Source organism: Pelophylax lessonae (genome assembly GCF_965119305.1).
Source record: "Pelophylax lessonae genome assembly, chromosome: 8".
Classification (NCBI taxonomy): Eukaryota; Metazoa; Chordata; class Amphibia; order Anura; family Ranidae; genus Pelophylax; species Pelophylax lessonae.
Window position 1 is genome coordinate 125,785,374 of NC_138775.1, and position 21,849 is coordinate 125,807,222.

The 21,849-nt window shown below is 48.2% G+C and overlaps 1 protein-coding gene across 1 annotated transcript in view; it reads right to left on the minus strand.

Moving 5' to 3' along the window:
* The window catches only part of UBN2 (ubinuclein 2), a 655,942-nt gene extending 641,553 nt beyond the window's left edge, over positions 1–14,389 (minus strand). The window contains exon 1 of the mRNA XM_082266188.1: positions 13,740–14,389. Within this exon, the coding sequence (XP_082122314.1) occupies positions 13,740–14,147 (408 nt within the window). The 5' untranslated portion in view covers positions 14,148–14,389. The remainder of the gene's footprint in view (positions 1–13,739) is intronic.
* Positions 14,390–21,849: the final 7,460 nt, after the last annotated feature.

Sequence of the window (21,849 nt, forward strand, 5' to 3'; positions counted from 1 at the left end):
AAACCCAATTATATTCTCATTAAAAACTTCCTTGAATCACACTGCCCTAAACCTTCAGGATCTTCACTTACTACATATGAGCATATATGCTTGAAGGACCTCACAGGCAAGAGGCATATTTCTATCATATATACCTCGCTCAACACTGATACCTCAGACACAAAATTGAGTTATATGGTTAAATGGGAGTTGGAACTACAAACTTCTCTATCATGGGGAGACTGGCTAGATATGTGGCTGAATATGCGAAAAGCCACCAAATCACTTGCCGTAAGGGAAACAGCCATTAAAATATTTACAAGATGGTATTATACCCCCCAAAAACTAAATAAATTCTATCCAGAGATCTCCCCTAATTGCTTTAGGGGCTGTGATACTGTAGGCTCTATGTTACACATTTTCTGGGAATGCCCCAAAGTTAAAGATATTTGGCTGGAAGTATTCAACCTGATAGAAAAGGTTACCGGAAAAAAATTCCCGCTCTCACACTTGCAATGCCTCCTATTCCAAAAAATTCCTGAAATCTCTACACACCTAACACGTCTAACACATACCATCAACATTGCGATGCTATGGGTCATTTCTAAACATTGGAAAGAAGCTTACATCCCTTTCAACCAAGTCTTAAATAGAATTGAGGATATCAGATTGATGGAACAATGTCATCATACCATTACAAATACAAAGCTAATCTTTGACCAGAAATGGACCCCTTGGTATCTATACAAATGTTCCTTGGTCACATGATTGAAATATCATTTGATAATAGATTAACTAAAATATTTAAAAGAAAATCTACACTATTATGCATTATTGGTAAAGTATCCAGAAACTAAGTTGGCACACTTCCTACTCTCGCTGGAGAGATGCCCGGATTATCATCTTTATGTTAAGGTTTCTATAATCTCTTTCACTCAACTCAATCATATCTGAATTATCTGGTAATGTTATGTCTCATACAAAGACAGATATTTAATGTTCACTAAATTTTATTCTCTGTCTTTTTATTTTTCATCTTTTTATTTTCTTTTCCACTTCTATGTTCTTTTTCATGTTCTACTACGTGAAAAATAGTTTTGAAAATGCACTTTTATGTTACTGTCATATATATTCATGATTTTGTAACTGAATATTTCTCTAATAAACGTTTATAATCAAAAATTGGGGGAGGCTGAGGACTGTAATGTGGGGGGGACTGATGATTGTAATGTGGAGAGAGTGGAGGGCAATAAATTGGGGGAGGCTGAGGACTGTAATGTGGGTGGGCTAAGAAATGTAATGTGGGGGACAATAAGCAGAGTAATGTGAAAGGGGCTGAGGCGGGGTAGCTCAGGATTGGATTGTGGGGGGGGGGGGGGGGATTGTGGGGACAGAGAACAGTAATGTGGGGGGGGGGTGATGTAAATAGGGGCAGAGGATAGTACTGTCAAGGGGGGGAGGGTCGATGACAAGGAAGTGTGAGAACATTACTGTGAAAGGAGTGGAGGGGGGTGATGTAAAGGGGAACCTGAGGACCCTCATCAAGAGGAGATCTTAATGTGAAGGCGCGGAGGGGACTGTGATGAGCAGTGGGGACTGAGGGATTCAGATCTGTGCATGTGGCGCACACATCGCAGGCTGAACTACCCACGAGAAACATAGAGAAAGAAGTCCTTGACCTTTTTTTTCCAAAATCGCACAGAACTGAAATGCTGTTTGGCACATGCGAAAAGACACCACGGGTTCCGACATGATATTCGGACCTCTGCTACAAGAAAATTTTACTGACCGGACCTCGATACATTTTAATTCAATACCCCTGCTTTAGGGGATATTTACTGTACACTACGTCATTGGCTCATGCGCTCTGAAGGAACAGCTGCCTGTGCCGTGACTGGCGGCTCACCCGCACATGCGTAGGATTGACGTTATTGCGGCTTAGGAGTCAGCAAACCCGGAAAACACCGGGGAAAAGATGTCAGCCTTGTAAGCAGCGTGCAGATGCCTGTGCTAGTTCGTTCTAAGGTAAGTATTTCATAATGAGCTAGTATGTGATGCATACTAGCTCATTTTGTCTTTGTGTTGCAGGGTTTTTTTTTCCCTCCAGGGGGGTTTACAACCTCTTTAAAAGACTTTGTGCAGGGAAGATCAGCATCTGAACCCAGAGAAGGTGGAGGCTGATACACTGGAGGCAATACACGGCTCATAAAAATTTAAGGAACACTTTGAAAACAGATCTCTATACTGGTATTGTGTTAGGAATTAAAGGATGCCAAATAATTTGATGGAAATTAAAATTATCAACCTACAGAGGGCTGAATCCAAAGACACCCCGAAAATCAAAGCGAAAAAGTGATGCAGCAGGCCAGTCCATTTTGCTGAAATTTCATTGCAGCAACTCAAAATAGTACTCAGTTTGTATGGCCCCCACCCGCTTGTATGTATGCCTGACAATGTCGGGGCATGCTCCTTATGAGAGGGATGGTGTCCTGGGGTATTTCCTCCCAGACCTGGACCAGGGCATCACCGAGCGCCTGAGCAGACTAAGGCGAACCCTGACGGCGTCAAATGGACTGAAACCTAATGTCCCAGAGGAGTTCTTTTGGATTTAGGTCAGGCAAGACTGAAGACCATTCAATGATATCAATTCCTCCATCCTTCCATACATGGCTAGGCATGATGGAAATTGTAGTTCCTGAACAACTGCAGGGCCGTAGTTTGGGAATCCCTGGTCTAGCCTATAGAGGCCTGTGCGTCCCTCCATGGATATGCCACCCCAGAACATCATGAACCTGCTCTCATCTGGTGTTTAATGGCAAATGCCAATCAAGCTCCACGGTGCTGGGCAGTGAGCACAAGGCCCACTAGAGGATGTCGGGCCCTCAGGTCACCCTCATGAAGTCTGCTTCTGGTTGTTTGGTCAGACATTCACACCAGTGCCCAGCTGCAGATCATTTTGTAGGGCTCTGGCAGTGCTCATCCTGTTCCTTCTTGTGCAAAAGGAGCAGACACCGGTCCTGCTGATGGGTTAAGGACCTTCTATGGCCCGGTCCAGATCTCTTAGAGTAACTGCCTGTCTCTTCCTCCATGCTCTTAGAACTGTGTTGGGAGACACAGCAAACCTGTCGGCAATTGATGTGCCATCCTTGAGGAGTTGGAATGCCTGTGAAAGTCTATAGGCTACAGGTATTGCCTTGTGCTACCAGTAGTGACACTGACCCTAGCCAAATGCAAAAGTAGTGAAAAGCAGTCAGAAAATATGAGAAGGAGGGGGGGAAAAAAAAAAATAAATAAAAAAAAAGGTCAGTGGCCCTCACCTTTAAAACCATTCCTATTTTGGAAGTTGACTTGTTGCCTATCTAGTGCACCTGTTAATTTCATTAAAACCAAAAGCAGCTAAAACTGATTAACAACCCCCTCTGCTACTTAACTGACCAGATCAATATCCCAGGAGTTTCTCTTGATGCTATACGCTGAATAAAAAGTGTTCCTTTAATTTTTTGAGCAGTGTATAAAGCATTACAATTACATTGTGGGTGTGCGAAGAGCTGCACTAACAAAATCTCACTCCGCGTCGTATGCCAACACCCCAAAATTGTACCCAACACACATACACAGTTGTGCGCATAAGTTTACACACCCTGTCAGAATTTAGGATTTCTTGGCCATTTTTCAGAGAATACAAATAACAAACATTTTTCACTCATGGTTAGTGTTTGGCTAAAGCCATTTATGATCAATCAACTGTGTTTACTCTTTTTAAAATCATAATGACAACAGAAACTACCCAAATTACCCTGATCAAAAGTTTACATGCCCTGGTAATTTTGGCCTTATAACATGCACACAAGTTGACAGAAAGCGGTTTGAATGGCTATTAAAAGTAACCATCCTCACCTGTGATCTGTTTGCTTGTAATTACTGTGTGTGTATAAAAGGTCAATGAGTTTCTGGACTCCTGACAGACCCTTGCATCTTTCATCCACTGCTGCACTGATGTTTCTGGATTCTGAGTCATGGGGAAAGTAAAAGAATGGTCAAAGGATCTGCAGGAAAAGGTAGTTGAACTGTATAAAACAGGAAAGGGATATAAAAATATATCCCAAGGAATTGAGAATGCCAATCAGCAGTGTTCAGACTCTAATCAAGAAGTGGAAAATGAGGTGTTCTGTTGAAACCAAACCACAGTCAGGCAGACCAACTAAAATTTTAGCCACAACTGCCAGGAAAATTGTTTGGGCTGCAAAGAAAAACCCACAAATAGCTTCAGGTGAAATACAAGACTCTGAAAACATGTGGTGTGGCTGTTTCAAGACGCACAATAAGGAGGCACTTGAAGAAAGATGGTCTGCATGGTCGAGTTGCCAGAAGGAAGCCTTACTACGCAAATGTCACAAAGTATCCTGCTTACAATATGCCAAATAGCACAGAAACAAGCTTTAAACCTTCTGGCACAAAGTCATGTGGAGTGATGAGACCAAAATGTAGCTTTTTGGCCACAACCATAAATGCTACATTTGGAGAGGAGTCAACAAGGCCTAGGATGAAAGGTACACTTACACTAGTCCTACTGTGAAACATGGAGGTGGATCGCTGATGTGCGAGGTACAAAAGGCACAGGAAATTTGGTCAGAATTGATGACAAGATGAATGCAGTATGTTATAAAAAATATACTGTAGGAAAATTTGCATTCATCAGCCTGGAAGCTGCACACGGGATGTAGTTGGACATTCCAACATGGCAATGATCCTAAACACAAGGCTGAGTTGACCTGTCATTGGCTACAGCAAAATAAAGTGCAGGTTCTGGAGTGGCCATCTCAGTCTCCTGACCTCAATATCATTTAGCCACTCTGGGGAGATCTCAAAACGTGCAGTTCATGCCAGACAGCCCAAGAATTTACAGGAACTGGAGGCTTTTTGCCAGGAAGAATGGGCCGGTTTACCATCTGAGAAGATAAGGAACCTCATCCACAAATACCACAAAAGACTTCAAGCTGTCATTGATGTTAAAAGGGCAATACACGGTATTAAGAACTGGGGTATGTAAACTTTTGATCAGGGTCATTTGGGTAGTTTCTGTTGTCATTATGATTTAAAAAGAGTAAACATCAAAACTATAAATCAGCCAACTAATCGATTTTGAAAATATTTGTTAGTTGCAGCCCTAGTTAAGGCACATTTGAGCATTCCAATGGCCAGAGTACAGTATTAATTTATTCTGGCCTTTGGAATGAGTGAACAATCAAGCACATTTATGCGTGTCAAGCATTTTCTCCACTCTTCAGCTCCTCTCCTGAATGAACTTTGTGATGGTTTCTTTATTCAGCCTGTAAACACTTCTCTTCTAGAACACCTGTAAATGCCTGTCATGGGCACATAGGCTAACAGAAGTGCTCTTACAGGCTGAAAAAAAAGCCTGTTAGGGCTGGTTTACACTTGCTTGAAAAGGTGGAATTGGACACGCTTTTTTTTTTTTTTAAAGCACTCTGAATGCCAACCAAAGCCCCTGTTACTGAATAAAATTAATACCTTACAGACCTGTTTACACATCGTGTTTTGCTTGGTGCTTCAAAAGCATCTTTAAAGCCACCATGGTTTAGGACAACATAGGACAAAGCTTGCCTATAGCACCTCCTGCTTTTCAGAGGCTTTTATTCATCTTTAGCTTCACTTTGTTTGTTTAGTAGGTATTGCAAAGTATGAGATATCCCAGGATGCACTGGGACACCAACAAGCAAAAGAGAAAGACCTCATCAGGAGTCACTTTGGGTCCCTGTGTATAGATTCTAGAAGTGTCTGGTGCAGACTGGTAAGCAGCAGAAAGGTGAACTGGGTCAGGACTGTTGCAGAACAACTAGCAGACGGCATGTGTGGTATGTAACATGGAAACGCTATGGCGGGAGGTGAGAAGGGAACAGAGAGAGGAGGATCAGCAAAGCTAGGTGGGTTACTACTGAGTGTGGCTTCAGCAGAGAAGGTACAAATGAGCTGGGGATATGCTGAGTAGGGGCCTGACAAAATTGCTTTGAATCTATAGTTAGCAGCCAGGTTTTTTTTTTTTTAAAAACAGCTGCCTGGCAGCCAGAACTGCATGTACGGGGCATCAGGAAATAGGAATTGTTCACGCCTGGTGCCAAATGAAACAGGCCGGAAAAAAAAAAAACACTTTTTTTTAGTTTGTTATAAAATTTTACAAATAACGGAATTTTTGTAAAATCTTACCATAAAATTCCTTTCTCTGAGTCCGCCGACAGTCGCCACCCACTCATACAATCTTCACCAATGGGGTATTGACTTCCTCTCCTTAGGAGTAGCTAGGCAAAAGACTTGTTAAAACAAAAGCATTTACATAGACACACCCATGGGGGCTGTCCCACTGGTCCAATACCCCCCCTGCAATAGCCATCCCAACTCAGTTTGGTAGCGAGCAGTTAAGTGTATAAGAACCCCAAAAGAGGGGGGGGCGGCGACTGTCGGAGGACTCAGAGAAAGGAATTTTACGGTAAGTTTTTACAAAAATTCAGTTTTCTCTTACGTCCTCCGACAGTCACTGCCCACTCATACAGTCTTCACCAATGGGGATGTCCCAAAGCAGTGTAGACATGAGGGGTGGGAAACGCAACCATCAGAAAAGGCAACACAGTACCCATATCAGAGAAAGAAACCTTACATGAACAGCAAGGGAACCTTCTGGACAACAAAAAAGCTCAACAGGCGCAACAACCCAGGAAAGCAAAAAACCAAGGGGGTAAACAACTAGGGATGCACCGAAATGAAATTCTTGGCCGAAGCCGAAGAATAATGAAATGCTTGGCCGAAGGCCGAATACCGAACGTGGTGTTGCGCATTTTTTCCATTTATTTTGCAAATTTTTAGGGGGCACGCTGATGGGCAAAACAAAACATTTAAATCAGCGTTGCTCTTAACATAAAATATGCCCATTAGCGTGCCCCTTAACATAAAATATGCCCATCAGAGTGCCCCTTAACATAAAATATGCTCATCAGCATGTCCCTTAGCATAAAATAAGGGGCACGCTGATGGGCACATTTTATGTTAGGGGGCACGCTGATGGGCACATTTTATGTTAGGGGGCACGCTGATGGGCACATTTTATGTTAGGGGGCACGCTGATGGGCACATTTTATGTCAAGGGAGCACTCTGTTGGGCACATTTTTTTTCTTTTTTTTTTTAAGGGGCACTTTATAGGGCACTCTAATGTAATGAGCATGGCAAGTGGCAACAACATATGGCAGTCTGCACACTAATGCTTGTGCAGCTACCGTATTCTCCCCCAAATGTGCTCAGCTCCACATACCTGAACTGCAGCCAGGTCGGAGCCAAAAGCCGCGAACAGGGGGGGCGGGGCGTGCACATAGTGTCACGCTCGCTGGACCTAGTGTGAAGGAGCCGCAGTCAGGAGCAGGGGGCGGGACGCGCGCGACGTCACACCTCCTACTCGCGGCCGGACAGGACACCGGCGGCGTGTGAGAAGGGAGCCGCAATGAGGAAGGGGAGCGGTCCGGGCGGAAGCTGACATTGTTCGGCACAAAATTATTCGGCCTTTTGACTTATTCGGCCGAACACCGAAAGTGCTATTTTCTCTATTTTCGACCGAATAATGTTCGGCCGCCGAATATTCGGTGCATCCCTATAAACAACCCCAACAGCCAGGGACCCACACAAAACCTGGGTCCCCTACGGTACTGCCGCACAGAGAACTTTGCGGCCAAAGGAGGCATCAGCTGATGCCAGAACATCAATTTTGTAGATTTTGGAAAAGGTGTGCACTGACGACCAAGTCACAGCCATGCACACCTGGGCCACCGAAGCCTGATGCCTGGAGGGCCTATGAAGTAGTCCCCGACCTGGTAGAGTGCGCCTTGACAGGGAAGAGTGGTACCCGTTCCCTCAACGAATAGGCCTGAACAATTGTCTGTCTGATCCATTTTGAAATGGTCGCCGCAGACGGAGCCATACCCTTTCGAGGTCCCTCAGGAAGGACAAAGAATCAGATTTTCGAAAGGATTCAGTCGACGACAGGTAAACCCTGATCGCCCTGACAACATCCAAAGAATGCAAGGCACTCTCTTTAGGATGCTTAAGATTCACACAGAGCGAAGGTAAGACAGACAATGTCCTCATTGAGGTGAAAATCCGAAACCACCTTTGGAAAAGGACGGGTTAGGTCGCAAGACCACCTTTATCCCTATGAACCACCAGGTAAGGGGAGCGGCAAGACAACGCCGCCAATTCCGACACTGTGAGCAGAAGTGATCGCTACCAGAAAGGCAACCTTTTTAGATAGCAGAGGTAACGAGATTTCCCTGATGTTTTCAAACGGGGAACATTGTAACACGGACAGAACCAAGTTCAAGTCCCTTGGGTGTAGAGGCTACCTTCGAGGAGGAGCCAAGTGACGCACACCTTGAATGAAGGTGCGAATCAAAGAATTCGATGCCACAGGGCTCTGAAAAAGAACAGCCAGTGCAGAAACCTGGCCCACGCAAGGCGCTGGTCCACACCAGACTGAAGGAAAGCCAACACTCTCGCCACCGAGTATGAACGAGGAGAGAAACCCCTAAACTCACACCAGGCAAAATAAACTTTCCATGTTCGGTAATAAATCTTACCAGACAAGGCTTTTCTAGCCTTGATTAAAGTAGGAATGACCTCTGAAGAGAGACCCCTGTCTCTCAGGACCTGGCTTTCAACAGCCATGCCGTTAAAGCCAGCGACTGTAAAGCAGGATGGAAGATCGGTCCCTGAGACAGCAGATCTTCCCACATTGGCAACCGCCATTGAGGCTCGACAGCCATGTAAACGATGTCCGCGTACCAGGACCGGCGTGGCCAGTCCGGCGCCACCAGAATCTCCAGTGTTGGTTCCGTAGCCAACCTGCGAAGGAACCTGGACAACAACTGAATCGGAGAAAAGGCATAGATGAGACTATACTGATGCCAAGGCACTACCAACGCATCCGAGGAGTCTGCCAGAGGATTGCGTGTTCTTGCCACGAACCTTTCCGCCTTGTGGTTTAGCCGAGACGCGAACAGATCCACATCCGGGGATCCCCACTTCGCACACAGCATTTGAAATACCTCCGGGTGCAGGGACCATTCCCCCTGGTCCAGGGTCTGGCGGCTCAGATAATCTGCCTGTCAATTCTCCACACCCGGAATGTGATCTGCCGATATCGCCGGGACATGAGTCTGGGCCCAAGACAGAATACTGGTCACTTCCTGGGCCGCCCGGGCACTCCTGGTGCCCCCTTGGTGATTGATGCAGGCCACCGCCGTGGCATTGTCCGTCCGCACCCGTACAGGACGGCCCTGAAGGCTATCCGACCAGTGGAGCAGGCACAGCCTGATCGCTCTCAAATCCAATATGTTTATGGGGAGGGAGGATTCCTCCTCCGACCAAGTGCCCTGGGCAGATAGGTTGCCCAGGACTCCACCCCAGCCCGGCTGGCATCCGTGGTAATCACCGTCAAAAGTAACGGCCGGAAGGATTTCCCTTCCGATACAGGCGGGGACTGAAGCCACCACAAGAGATCCATTCTGGTTTGACGACTCAGACACTCTCACGTCCAAAGACAGAGGTAGTCTGTCCCATCTGGCCAGGATCTCCACTTGGAGAGACCGCGTGTGAAACTGTGCAAATGGTATCGCCTCGAAGGCCGACACCATCAACCCCAGGGACCGCATGCAGGTCCTGAGTGACGAGGATTCATTGTCCCTGAGGGACCTGACCTCGGACTGCAGGGTCCGGAGCTTGTCCTCCGGTAAGAAAACCTTTGCTTGAGCAAAGTACAGAACCATTCCCAAATACGGGAGACGAACGGAAGGAGACAGGGTCAACTTCTGAACATTGATGGTCCAACCAAACTCCTGGAGCGTCTGGACCGTAGTGGACAGATCACGCAGCAGGCTCTGACTGGCACTCGATCTTAACAGGAGATCATCCAGATAACCCAAGACCGCAATGCCCTGTGCCCAGAACAGGCGCCAACACTTTGGTAAACACCCTTGGAGCCGAAGCGAGACAGAAAGGTAACACCACAAACTGATAATGATCCTCCGCGATAGCGAACCGGAGGTACCTCTGATGACCCTCGAAAATGGGGATGTGTAGATACGCATCCTTCAGGTCGATAGAGGCCAGGAATTCTCCCGGACTCAGAGAGGCCACCACCGAGCGAAGCGATTCCATGCGGACCTTTCGAACTAGCACAAAGCGGTTCAGAGCTTTCAAGTCCAGAATCGGACGCACCTTGCCCTCCTTTCTGGGCACAGTGAACAGATTTGAGTAAAACACCCGAAACCTGTCCCGATGAGGCACCGGGACAATTACCCCCTGAGCGAGGAGATCCTGTACCGCTTGATGCAGGTCTTGTAACCGCCCTGGGGTCAAATGAAGATTTGAGGGAAAGAATCTGTCTGCCGGCCGTGAAAGAAATTCCATCTTGTACCCTGATCGAATGATTTCCTGAACCCACCTGTCCTGAACTCGGAGCAGCCAAGGTTGGAGGAAAATGCGCAAACGTCCCCCCACCCCTGAAATGGGTGAGGGCGCCCCTTCAGGCAGAGGCAGACGGAGCCGCCGCACTAGCATGGACGGATTTCTGTTTGCCGGCCCAGGGCTTTCTCTGGCCACCCTGGCCCTTGAAGGGTTTCCAAGCAGGGTAGACCGCTCCAGGTGAGACTGGGATCAGGTGCCGGTCGGATCCGCAATCCAGGATAACTTAGGGTGATGAATAAGCGACATATCCAGTCGTGAAACGCGTCCACCGATTGTCCTGCATTCACAGTGTGTACCTGTACCTGCCATTTGATTGATGTGGAATAAAGATACTCCTTTCTTTGAAAATCCTTGAAGGGTTTCCCCTTGTACTGTGTCTTGAAGGCACGAAAGGACCCCCAATTAGGTTTAGAGGCTGGACCCCGCTTGCCGCGGAAAAACTTGCCCTTAGGATTCTGGGGCAGCAGAGTGCTCTTGCCCCCAGTGACCCCCTTAACCAATTCATCCAGGGATTCCCCAAAAAGGTGAGACCCCACATAGGGAATATCAGCCACCGCCTTTCTAGATTTCTGGTCAGCCGACCAGCTTTTCAACCATATCAGTCGCCGGTTAAGCACAGCGACACTGGACAGGCGCACAGCCAAAGGGGCCTCATTTAAGGCCGCATCGCACAAATACATGACCCCTTGATAAATCCTGGTCCACCATCTCCACGGTAGTGGGGGGGGGGGGGGGCAGAATCAGCCACGAGTGTGCATCTGAGCACATTGATCCAATCCGCCACAGCCTGAGCCGCCATGACAGAGGCGAAAATAGGCTTAAGCATGGAACCCGCCACCACATAGGAGTGGTGGGTAAGTGATTCCAGCCTTCTATCCGTAGGATCCCTAAATACCGGAGAATCTTTGGTAGGAACCAGAGTAGCCTTGTTCAATCTGGCTACAGTGTGATCCACTTGAGGAGCCACACACCAGCGTGCAACCGTAGTAGACGCAAAAGGATAAAGAAGTTGACACCTTTTAGGCACCGTGAAGGTGTGTTTCAAATTGCGCCATTGCTCATTCACAGTGTGATGAAACTCAGCGGGGCAGGGAAAAATCCGAACCGTCTTGCGGGTTCTGTGTGTACCAAAAGAGGACACAATGCCCGGAGGATTGGGCTCATCCTCTAAATGTAGTGTTTCTTTAATGGCAGAAATCAGCGCGTCCATAGCTGCGCGTTCCTCTGGCGTCCCAGGGGGGGAATCATCCACCCTGTAACCTCCGCCTCCCCCTCAGACTCTTGCGGGTCCTGAGAACAGCGAGACCCTGACAGGGATACGATGATTACCTACAGCAACCATGTCACATTCAGAATCAGAAGAAAAAAATCCTAGGCCTTTTTCTAGCAGCACGTTCAGTCATCAGCACATCCATTTTGGACACCAAAGTCGCCACAACAGCAGCCAAATTAGTCAGAGCAGAGGATTCAGAAGAACTTGAATCCCCCACTAAGGCTGGAGGGAATTTGCTGTTCTGGGATTCCATTGCAGAAAAAGTTTCTTTTTTTTTGTTTTGTTTTTTAAAGGTACTGGCCCTTTAAGAGCGCCGCGGACCCCGCAGCACACCGCTACAATGAACTGTGGAACACAGACCCCCACAGGGACAAACTGAGGCCAGGAAGATTGCACAATGGAGGAAAAGAAAGGACAGAGCCCACAAGTGTGTTACCAGATCCTTCGGGCACTCCTGAGTAAATAAAGTGATGTCAGCGCAGAGACTGAACTGAGGCTGCAGGCTAAGGTAACATGAATGCCTATGCAAATCAATGGGAGGCTTCAGCAAAATGGCCGCCGACATGTGCTCGGAAAGATCGTTTTGCCATACACAAGATGGCGCCGTAAGGCGCCAAAATACACTACATACAATGCTGTATAAGCGCCCATAGTGAAGCCAGACATGCTGCCCCCACCTAAAATGGCGGACCGGCGGTGTTTAACCCCGCAGCAGTCGCCGCACATGTCTGTACCTTCAAGCACCCTTAAGTGACACAGGAGGGGGATCCCCCAAAACCCCACACAGCGCTGGCTGTGAGAGAAAAAGACCCCCACAGGGACCGGGATCAGGGAGCCATAGGGGACACCACAGACACACAGGACGGCCAGTCCGATTCCCAGCTCCGCAAACGCCATCTTCATCCGAAGATCCGACTAACTAAAAGCTGACAAAATAAACAGCCAGCAATGCAAAGAAAAAAAAAATGACATTTTCAGAAAATAAAATCATAAAATAGAAGAAGAAGGCTGAGATTGTAGCCCCAGCACAGGGAAGCCTGATTACTCCTTAACTAGGCAGAAGACCAACCGAAGTGGGGATGGCTATTGCAGGGGGGGGGTATTGGACCAGTGGGACAGCCCCCATGGGTGTGTCTATGTAAATGCTTTTGTTTTAACAAGTCTTTTGCCTAGCTACTCCTAAGGAGAGGAAGTCAATACTCCATTGGTGAAGACTGTATGAGTGGGCGGCGACTGTCGGAGGATGTAAGAGAAAAGTATTTTTTCTCCTTAAGGGATGTGTGCTGTTACGGCTGCACTGATGGGCACTCCCCATCATTCACCGTCGGTAACAAAAGGTCACCAGATTAAGCCCGCAAACCCCAGCTGGCAAGGAAATGTCGGAGGTTGCTGGGCAATGAGGGCAAGCAAGGGAAGCATGCCACGCTCATCAAAACCCCACCCACCAGAGGAGAAGGTCTGTACCCACTAAATGAGCGCATATCCCGTACCAGGAGGCCACAAAGCCACAGCCTCAATTACCGGCCAGACCCACCTCTTAGTCTGCACGCCCACACATGGGGAGACCGAATCTAGACCGCAATTTCCAGTGGCCATGGCGACCTGGGATTTGTTGTGCCCCGTTCATTGAAGACACTAGCTCTGGTGACATTTCAGGATTCCCTTGGAGGTTTTTCCTCACTTCCTGTTTTGCTCATGGGACAGGAAGTGTAGAGAAATTACCCTATGGGACACATATGGCAAGAAAAGAAGCTCACTGGCGTTACGTGATCCAAAACAGGGGTGGGATTGCCTTTAGTTACACTATAATTATTTTCAAGTATTTTGTGCACAACCTGTAAACCCCCCATATTGTCAAACATAGTAAAGCGTGAATTAGGAGCCTTGACATTTTAAGTTCTACAACACTAGGTGACTTCAGTCCCAAAGCAATTTCAAGACAATACTTTACGATGTCCTCACCTGTACTGGATTCTCAACTGCAACCCGTCTCTTCTCAGTTTGCAGCAAATCCCTGTAACTGAACTCTGAACATCTGTCGTCGGTCGGGTCTGACAGGGGTAGCTCCAGCCTAAACGTCTCTTCCGCACTCGACTTTTCTTCCTCTGTTTTGCTCATGAAGCCAGCCTCCCCGGCCATTGAGGAAGAAGCGGCTGCTTCACGTTGCGGCCGTTGAGAAGGAGTCTGTTGCAGAGGCCTCGCCTGCTGCTGTGTGCCAGTCAATTGAGGCCTAGCTGGTTGTTGTGAGCGCTGAGCTGCTGCAGGGGAGAGCAGAGGACTCCGCTGCTGTTCCACTATCAGAGTTGCTGCACCCTCACGCGGCTTCATAGGTGAAAGGCTAACAAATGGCACCCGGCGTGGCTCCGCCATTCCCACAGCACTCCAAGGCTTTGTACAGCTGCCCAATGAATTGACTCTGCACGTGTATCACCGCTCCTTTTATTCCCGCACACTATCTCTATCACGGCGCGGTTTACTGCTCTTGACGGGCAAACTATTTCGTCCTGAACATAGTGAAAAACTCATGTACCTCAACCAGCCCGACCAATACCGCCATTTTGAACCCCACATAAATAATAACAAGGCCACTTCTCAACTCGCATGCGCTCGAATGTCGCCTAGTATGGGCGTGAGAAAACGTCATCACGTTGTTCATTCACCTCTCTTTACATTCGTTCAGAAAGCGTTTACGGAATGCACGTCGCGGCGTGACGACGGAGATGCGTGCGTTGTCCGAGTAACGAGGACGCCGTCTATGCAAGCAATACCGTAAAATGAGTAATAGATGAGAATGTGCCGAGGTTTCTAGTTTTGGTAAAGATATTACGATTTGTGTGGCACTAGCCGTGCGTTTTCTCCGTTACATGCAAATTTCAAATGAATATTGAGGATTTATTTAACCACTTCAATACAAGGCATTTATACCTCCTTCCTGGCCAGACCAAAATTCAGCTTATAGTTCACAATTTGGACGATAATTACACAGTCATGCAAAACTGTACCCAAACAAAATTGTTATTTTTTTCACACAAATAGAACTTACTTTTGGTGGTATTTAATCACAACTGGGGTTTTTATTTTTTTGTGATATAAGCAAAAAAAGTTTGAAAAAAAAAAAAAACACTTTTTTTAGTTTAGATTATAAAATTTTGCCAAAAAGTAATTGTTTCTTCAAAAATTTGGGACAAAAATTATACTGCTACATATCTTTGGTAAAAATTGCCCAAATTAGTGTGTAATATTTAGTCTGTGTGAAAGTCATAGGCCCCTTTCACATGGGCGATCCAATCCGCCTGGCGGACCTGATCGGATGCTCCATACATTCCTATAGGGGAAGCGGATGTCGGCGGTGACATCTCTGCTAACACCCGCTGCTCTCCGATCCGATCCTGTCTGTGAAATCCGGACGGATGGAAACCCTATTTTTCATCTGTCTGGAGCAGGGCAGCCATCAGAAATGTTGGGGCCCCTTACACAGCTTTAAGACTGGGCCCCCCGGTGCTTGACCACCAATCTTCCCCATGGCCCGCCCACTGGCCGTCCCACCAAATTTCCAAAATGTAAACCACAGTGCCCCGTACATCACTGTGCCCCCTATACATAACAGTTCCACTTACATCACAGTGCCCGTACATCAGTGCTGCTTACATCACAGGGCCCATATATAACAGTGCAGCTTACATTCAGTGGCGGCTGGTGCTTAAAATTTTTGGGGGGGCGCAAACAGAAAAATTTAATAGTTATTGCTTTGAGGCAAAAAAACGCTATAAAAAATTGCGTGACTTTGAAGTCGCAAAAGTATGAAAGGGGCCTTCAGTAATTAAGGTATAGTGTGCCCCCTTTCAATGCAGAGAGACTGGCGTGCCCCCTTTCAATGCAGTGACCAGCATACAGGCCCCCTTTCAATGTAGTGACCAGCATACAGGTCCCCTGAGAATGTAGTGACAGGCGTACAGGTCCCCTGAGAATGTAGTGACAGGCGTACAGGCCCCCTGAGAATGTAGTGACAGGCGTACAGGTTCCCTGAGAATGTAGTGACTAGCGTACAGGTCCCCTGAGAATGTAGTGACCAGCGTACAGGTCCCCTTAGAATGTAGTGACAGGCGTACAGGTCCCCTGAGAATGTAGTGACCAGCGTACAGGTCCCCTTAGAATGTAGTGACAGGCGTACAGGTCCCCTGAGAATGTAGTGACAGGCGTACAGGTCCCCTGAGAATGTAGTGACCAGTGTACAGGTCCCCTGAGAATGTAGTGACCGGCGTACAGGTCCCCTGAGAATGTAGTGACAGGCGTACAGGTCCCCTGAGAATGTAGTGACAGGCGTACAGGTCCCCTGAGAATGTAGTGACAGGCGTAAAGGTCCCCTGAGAATGTAGTGACAGGCGTAAAGGTCCCCTGAGAATGTAGTGACAGGCGTACAGGTCCCCTGAGAATGTAGTGACAGGCGTACAGGTCCCCTGAGAATGTAGTGACAGGCGTACAGGCCCCCTGAGAATGTAGTGACAGGCGTACAGGCCCCCTGAGAATGTAGTGACAGGCGTACAGGCCCCCTGAGAATGTAGTGACAGGCGTACAGGCCCCCTGAGAATGTAGTGACAGGCGTACAGGCCCCCTGAGAATGTAGTGACAGGCGTACAGGTCCCCTGAGAATGTAGTGACAGGCGTACAGGTCCCCTGAGAATGTAGTGACAGGCGTACAGGTCCCCTGAGAATGTAGTGACAGGCGTACAGGTCCCCTGAGAATGTAGTGACAGGTGTACAGGTCCCCTGAGAATGTAGTGACAGGCGTACAGGTCCCCTGAGAATGTGGTGACAGGCGTACAGGTCCCCTGAGAATGTAGTGACAGGCGTACAGGTCCCCTGAGAATGTAGTGACAGGCGTACAGGTCCCCTGAGAATGTAGTGACAGGCGTACAGGTCCCCTGAGAATGTAGTGACAGGCGTACAGGTCCCCTGAGAATGTAGTGACAGGCGTACAGGTCCCCTGAGAATGTAGTGACAGGCGTACAGGTCCCCTGAGAATGTAGTGACAGGCGTACAGGTCCCCTGAGAATGTAGTGACAGGTGTACAGGCCCCCTGAGAATGTAGTGACAGGTGTACAGGCCCCCTGAGAATGTAGTGACAGGTGTACAGGCCCCCTGGGAATGTAGTGACAGGTGTACAGGCCCCCTGAGAATGTAGTGACAGGTGTACAGGTCCCCTGAGAATGTAGTGACAGGTGTACAGGTCCCCTGAGAATGTGGTGACCAGCGTGTGTGTGTGCCCCCTTCAATGCAGTGTGCCCCCCCTGGGCAGGGATGGGGATGATGGAGTTGCATTGTGAAAATAGATGGGGATGATTCTGGGTGGAAGTGAGAGTGACTAAGTGAAGAGGCTCTCCACAGTGTAATTCCTTTCCCCACACAGAATCATCCCCAGCCATTTTTACAATGCAACTCCATCATATCTGGAGTCTGTCTGTCTGTGTCCCATCAGGAGTCCTGTGCAAACAAAAGAACAGGTGGACAGGCAGCACATTCAAAGTTCAGTCACTTACCCTCCACTCTGATCTTCTTTCCGCTGCATGTACCGAGCGGCTGGGGACACTTCCTCCTGCATAGTGATAACTCCACCCCCATGCTGAGTGCTGGCCAATCAGCTACTTGCCAGCCAGGATATACGGCCACTCGGAAGCCTGTATTATGCAGGGATTTCATCTCTCCTCAGTCAGACGGCGGCAGCGGTGGGGGCGTGCGGCGACGATCTTACTGGTGATGATTAGAACGCCGGCGCCCCCACCCCCATTAAACACAGTAATGCACAATTTAACAGTATTATCCCATAATCTCCCCCCCCCCCCCCGGCGGGGGGAGGGGGGGCCCGGTGCGGGCGGCGGTCGGAAGTTCAGAAAATATTTTTTTTTTTAAAGTGTAAGGGAAGCAGTCCCCGCCGGGCCCCTCTAGAGGCTGGGGCCCCTTACACCAGTACTGCCTGTACCCCCCTGATGGCGGCCCTGGTCTGGAGGATCGGATCGGATATAGAACAGCGGGGATCTGACAGCTCCGTCTCCACACACAGAACGGAGACAGAGCTGTCATCGACCTGCTCAGTAGGAAAATGCGGATCGATCCCCCGCTGAGCAGAACTGACTCCATTAGGCGTTGCGCCCGTGTGAAAGAGGCCATAGAGTCTACAAGCTATAGAGCCAATTATTGAAAATTGATCACACCTGATGTACTGATGGCCTATCTCATTTCTTGAGGCCCTGAAATGTCAGGACATTACACTAACCCCCAAACAGTGTTGGGGGTAACGAGTTACAATGTAACGCGTTACGTTAACTACGTTACTTTTTTTGGTAACGTATTAACGTAACGCGTTACATTCGTAACATCGGTTACCCAAGCTGACATGGAGGAGGCGGGAGGACCGAGGAGAGTGGGGGATCGTGTGTGGCCGAGGACTCGGAAGAGGTGGGAGGACTGAGGAGAAAACGCCTGCCACTGCAGGTAAGTGCACTGGTCACTCTGGCATTAAAAGGGTGCACGCTGTGGTCACTCTGGTGGCACGCTGTGGTCACTCTGGGGGCACACTGTGGTCAATCTGGGGGCACGCTGTGGTCACTCTGGGGGCACACTGTGGTCAATCTGGGGGCACACTGGTCACTCTGGCATTGAAAGGGGGCACGCTGTCTCTGGCATTGAAAGGGTGCACACTGTGGTCAATCTGGGGGCACGCTGTGGTCACTCTGGCATTGAAAGGGGGCACACTGTAGTCACTCTGGCATTGAAAGGGGGCACACTGTGGTCACTCTGGCATTGAAAAGGGGCACACTGGGGTCACTCTGGCATTGAAAGGAGGCACGCTGTGGTCACTCTGGCATTGAAAGGGGGCACGCTGTGGTCACTCTGGCATTGAAAGGGGGCACGCTGGGGTCACTCTGGCATTGAAAGGGGGCATGATGTGGTCACTCTGGCATTGAAAGGGGGAACACTGGGGTCACTCTGGCATTGAAAGGGGGCACGCTGTGGTCACTCTGGCATTGACAGGGGGCACACTGCGGTCACTCTGGCATTGAAAGGGGGCACGCTGTGGTCACTCTGGCATTGAAAGGGGACACGCTGTGGTCACTCTGGCATTGAAAGGGGACACGCTGTGGTCACTCTGGCATTGAAAGGGGGCACGCTGTGGTCACTCTGGCATTGAAAGGGGGCACACTTGGGTCACTCTGGCATTGAAAGGTGGCACGCTGTGGTCACTCTGGTATTGAAAGGGGGCACGCTGTGGTCACTCTGGCATTGAAAGGGGGCACGCTGTGGTCACTCTGGCATTGAAAGGGGGCACACTGGGGTCACTCTGGCATTGAAATGGGGGCACGCTGTGGTCACTCTGGCATTGAAAGGGGGCACGCTGTGGTCACTCTGGCATTGAAAGGGGGGCACGCTGTGGTCACTCTGGCATTGAAAGGGGGCATGCTGTGGTCATATATATATATATATAAATAAAACAATAAATATTGTATTGGATTTTTTGTGAACTACAAATAAATATGCGCATTGGAATTTGTTCATATTTTTTTTTCAAAAGTAAAGTAATAAGTAGTGAAGTTACTTTTCAAATGCAGTAACAATTTACAGAAGTAACTAGTAACTAGTTACATTTTTTGAGTAACTACCCCAACACTACCCCAACACTGCCCCCAAATGACCCCTTTTTGGAAAGTAGACAGTCCAAGGTATTTAGGCATGGTGTGTTTCCACCTATATCTTTCTGGACAGCTACTTGAGAGATGATTGGCTCTGCCCTCTACAGGAAACACAAATCATATATAATTTAAAAGGCCCTCCCCTTTCCTCTGACCCTCAATTTGTTTTGTGTTTCCAGACCCTCCAGGAGTACATACCGTAATTTTTGTTTCTTTCTTTTGGTCTGGTAACTGTGGTTGGCGGACCCCCCTCCCCCCCCCTTTTTTGGCATATAGTCAGATTAAGCTGTGGCTAGTTCTACTATATCTTTTTTATGTTTGGTTATTCTCTCTGTGCAGAATTTCAGGTTGCTCCCACAGGCCTCTATCCGCCAAATAATGCAGTTATTAGGCTTAATGGCCACAGCAGTCCCGGGAGTGCCATGGACCCAGTTACATTCCAGAGCCCTTCAGTTTTTCCTTCTCATTGGGATCGCAGGAACAGTTCTTTAGATCAACTCGTTCTTCTTCCAGGAGGGGATTCTCTCGGTCTGTCCTCGTGGAAGCAGCGGGAACTTCTGCAGAAAGGCAAGCTGTGGGCACAGCGTTTCCCAAAAAAGGTTACCACCGACGCCAGCAGGTGGGGTTGGGGTGCTCAGGGGGTTGGCTTCCAGAATAGGAAGCCCAGTCTTCCAATCTCAGGGAGCTTCTTGCGATAGGAAGAGCTTTATTTGCACTGGATTCAAGGATCCAGGCAAGGGAGCTGTTGGTCCTTTCTGACAATGCCATGGCTTACCTCAACAAGCAGGGAGGTACCCGCTCGCACAGTCTTCTGTCTCTAAGTCAGCAGATTCTGAGCTGGGTAGAGAACCATGTTACTTCCATCAGGGCAGTTCACATCAGTGGCACAGCAAATATTCTAGCGGACTATTTAAGCCAAGTGAGTATCAGCTGCGGCAACTGGGAGCTGAACTAAGAGCGCTTTCAAGATATCTCTCTAAGATGGGATCTTCCCCCAGTGGATCTTTTTGCAGCCAGTCTGAACAGGAAGCTTCCGACCTTCTACCTGGAGAGGGAGACGGAAACGTTAGGGACTGATGCTCTGACTTACCCGTGGAAGTTCAGCCTAGCTTATGCCTTCCCTCCCTTCACTCTATTACCTCCGGTGGTCAGGAAGATTGTCCAGGGTCAAGCGGAGGTAATCCTAATTGCTCCTTGGTGGCCCAGGAGAAGTCGATTTTCCGCTCTCTTGAGACTTTTAACAGCTCCCCCCTGGCCCCTGCCAGAAGACTGCCTTTCTTTTAGCCATCACTTCGGGGAGAAGAATTTCAGATTTGAAATCCCTCTCTTGTAAAGACCCCTTCTTAAGAGTTCTAGAAGATAGGGTAGTGATTAAACCTGACCCTTTGTACTTACCCAAAGTCTCTTCCGGTTTTCATAGGTCTCAGGAGGTAATCCTGCCTAGTTTTTGTTCTTCCCCCAAGAATTCAGAGGAGGAGGAGTTTAGCCTTTTGGATGTCTTCTGCATTATTTACAGGTTTCTAGTATTTTTAGGAAGTCATCTCTGTGACGGTGGCGGGTATCAGACCCCTGGCCTTCTCATCCAACTCATGACGAAGGACCAAGCAATCTCATGGGCGGCCCCGGAAGCTTAGCAAAATGCCAAGACACCTCCCGCTTAGACAGATTACTAACAGAACTCATATCTCAAAATATGTAATGGTTACATTCTTGAAACTGATATTTTATTGTACGGCAGTGAATCTATTTTCCACAGACACTAAACACAGGTTATCTCGGAATAACCTCTGACCCGTAAGGCATCTGACCGCTAGCTTGTCTTCCCTAGGGGCGAATGTGATCAGGTTTAATCTTAATTCGATTGGTATTTTATGTGGCATTCAAATATATACTTTTTGTCAATGTGTCATGTTCAGGTAAAAAGTTATGAATTTGTGTGTAACTGTGGTCATTTTCCTAATGACCAAGTTGCTGTGGAATTCCACACAGCCTGTAGTGGACATCTGCTCTCAGATAAGACTTTACAACCTGGCCTGCCAGGATGTGTTTTGAGATAAGGCGCTCTTTTAAAGCCTTGCATACTAATGCAAAAGGGACCCAGGGGGTAATTAACACTGCAAAAAGGAGCTGGGGTGAGGGGCTGGTAAAGGAATGACCTTTTTGGTTTTGAAAACTGTCAGCTGAGCTCTGAAACACAAAATGGTTGCTTTCGTATCCCAGCGCAGGATATTCAGTGTACGATAAGAATTCAGAGGAGGAGGGGTTTAGCCTTTCGAGGTCTTCGGCATTATTTACAGGTTTCTAGTATTTTTAGGAAGTCATCTCAAGTGTTGATTTCCTTTAGTGGTCCTAAGAAAGGGACCAAGGCCTCCAGAGGCTCAATTTCC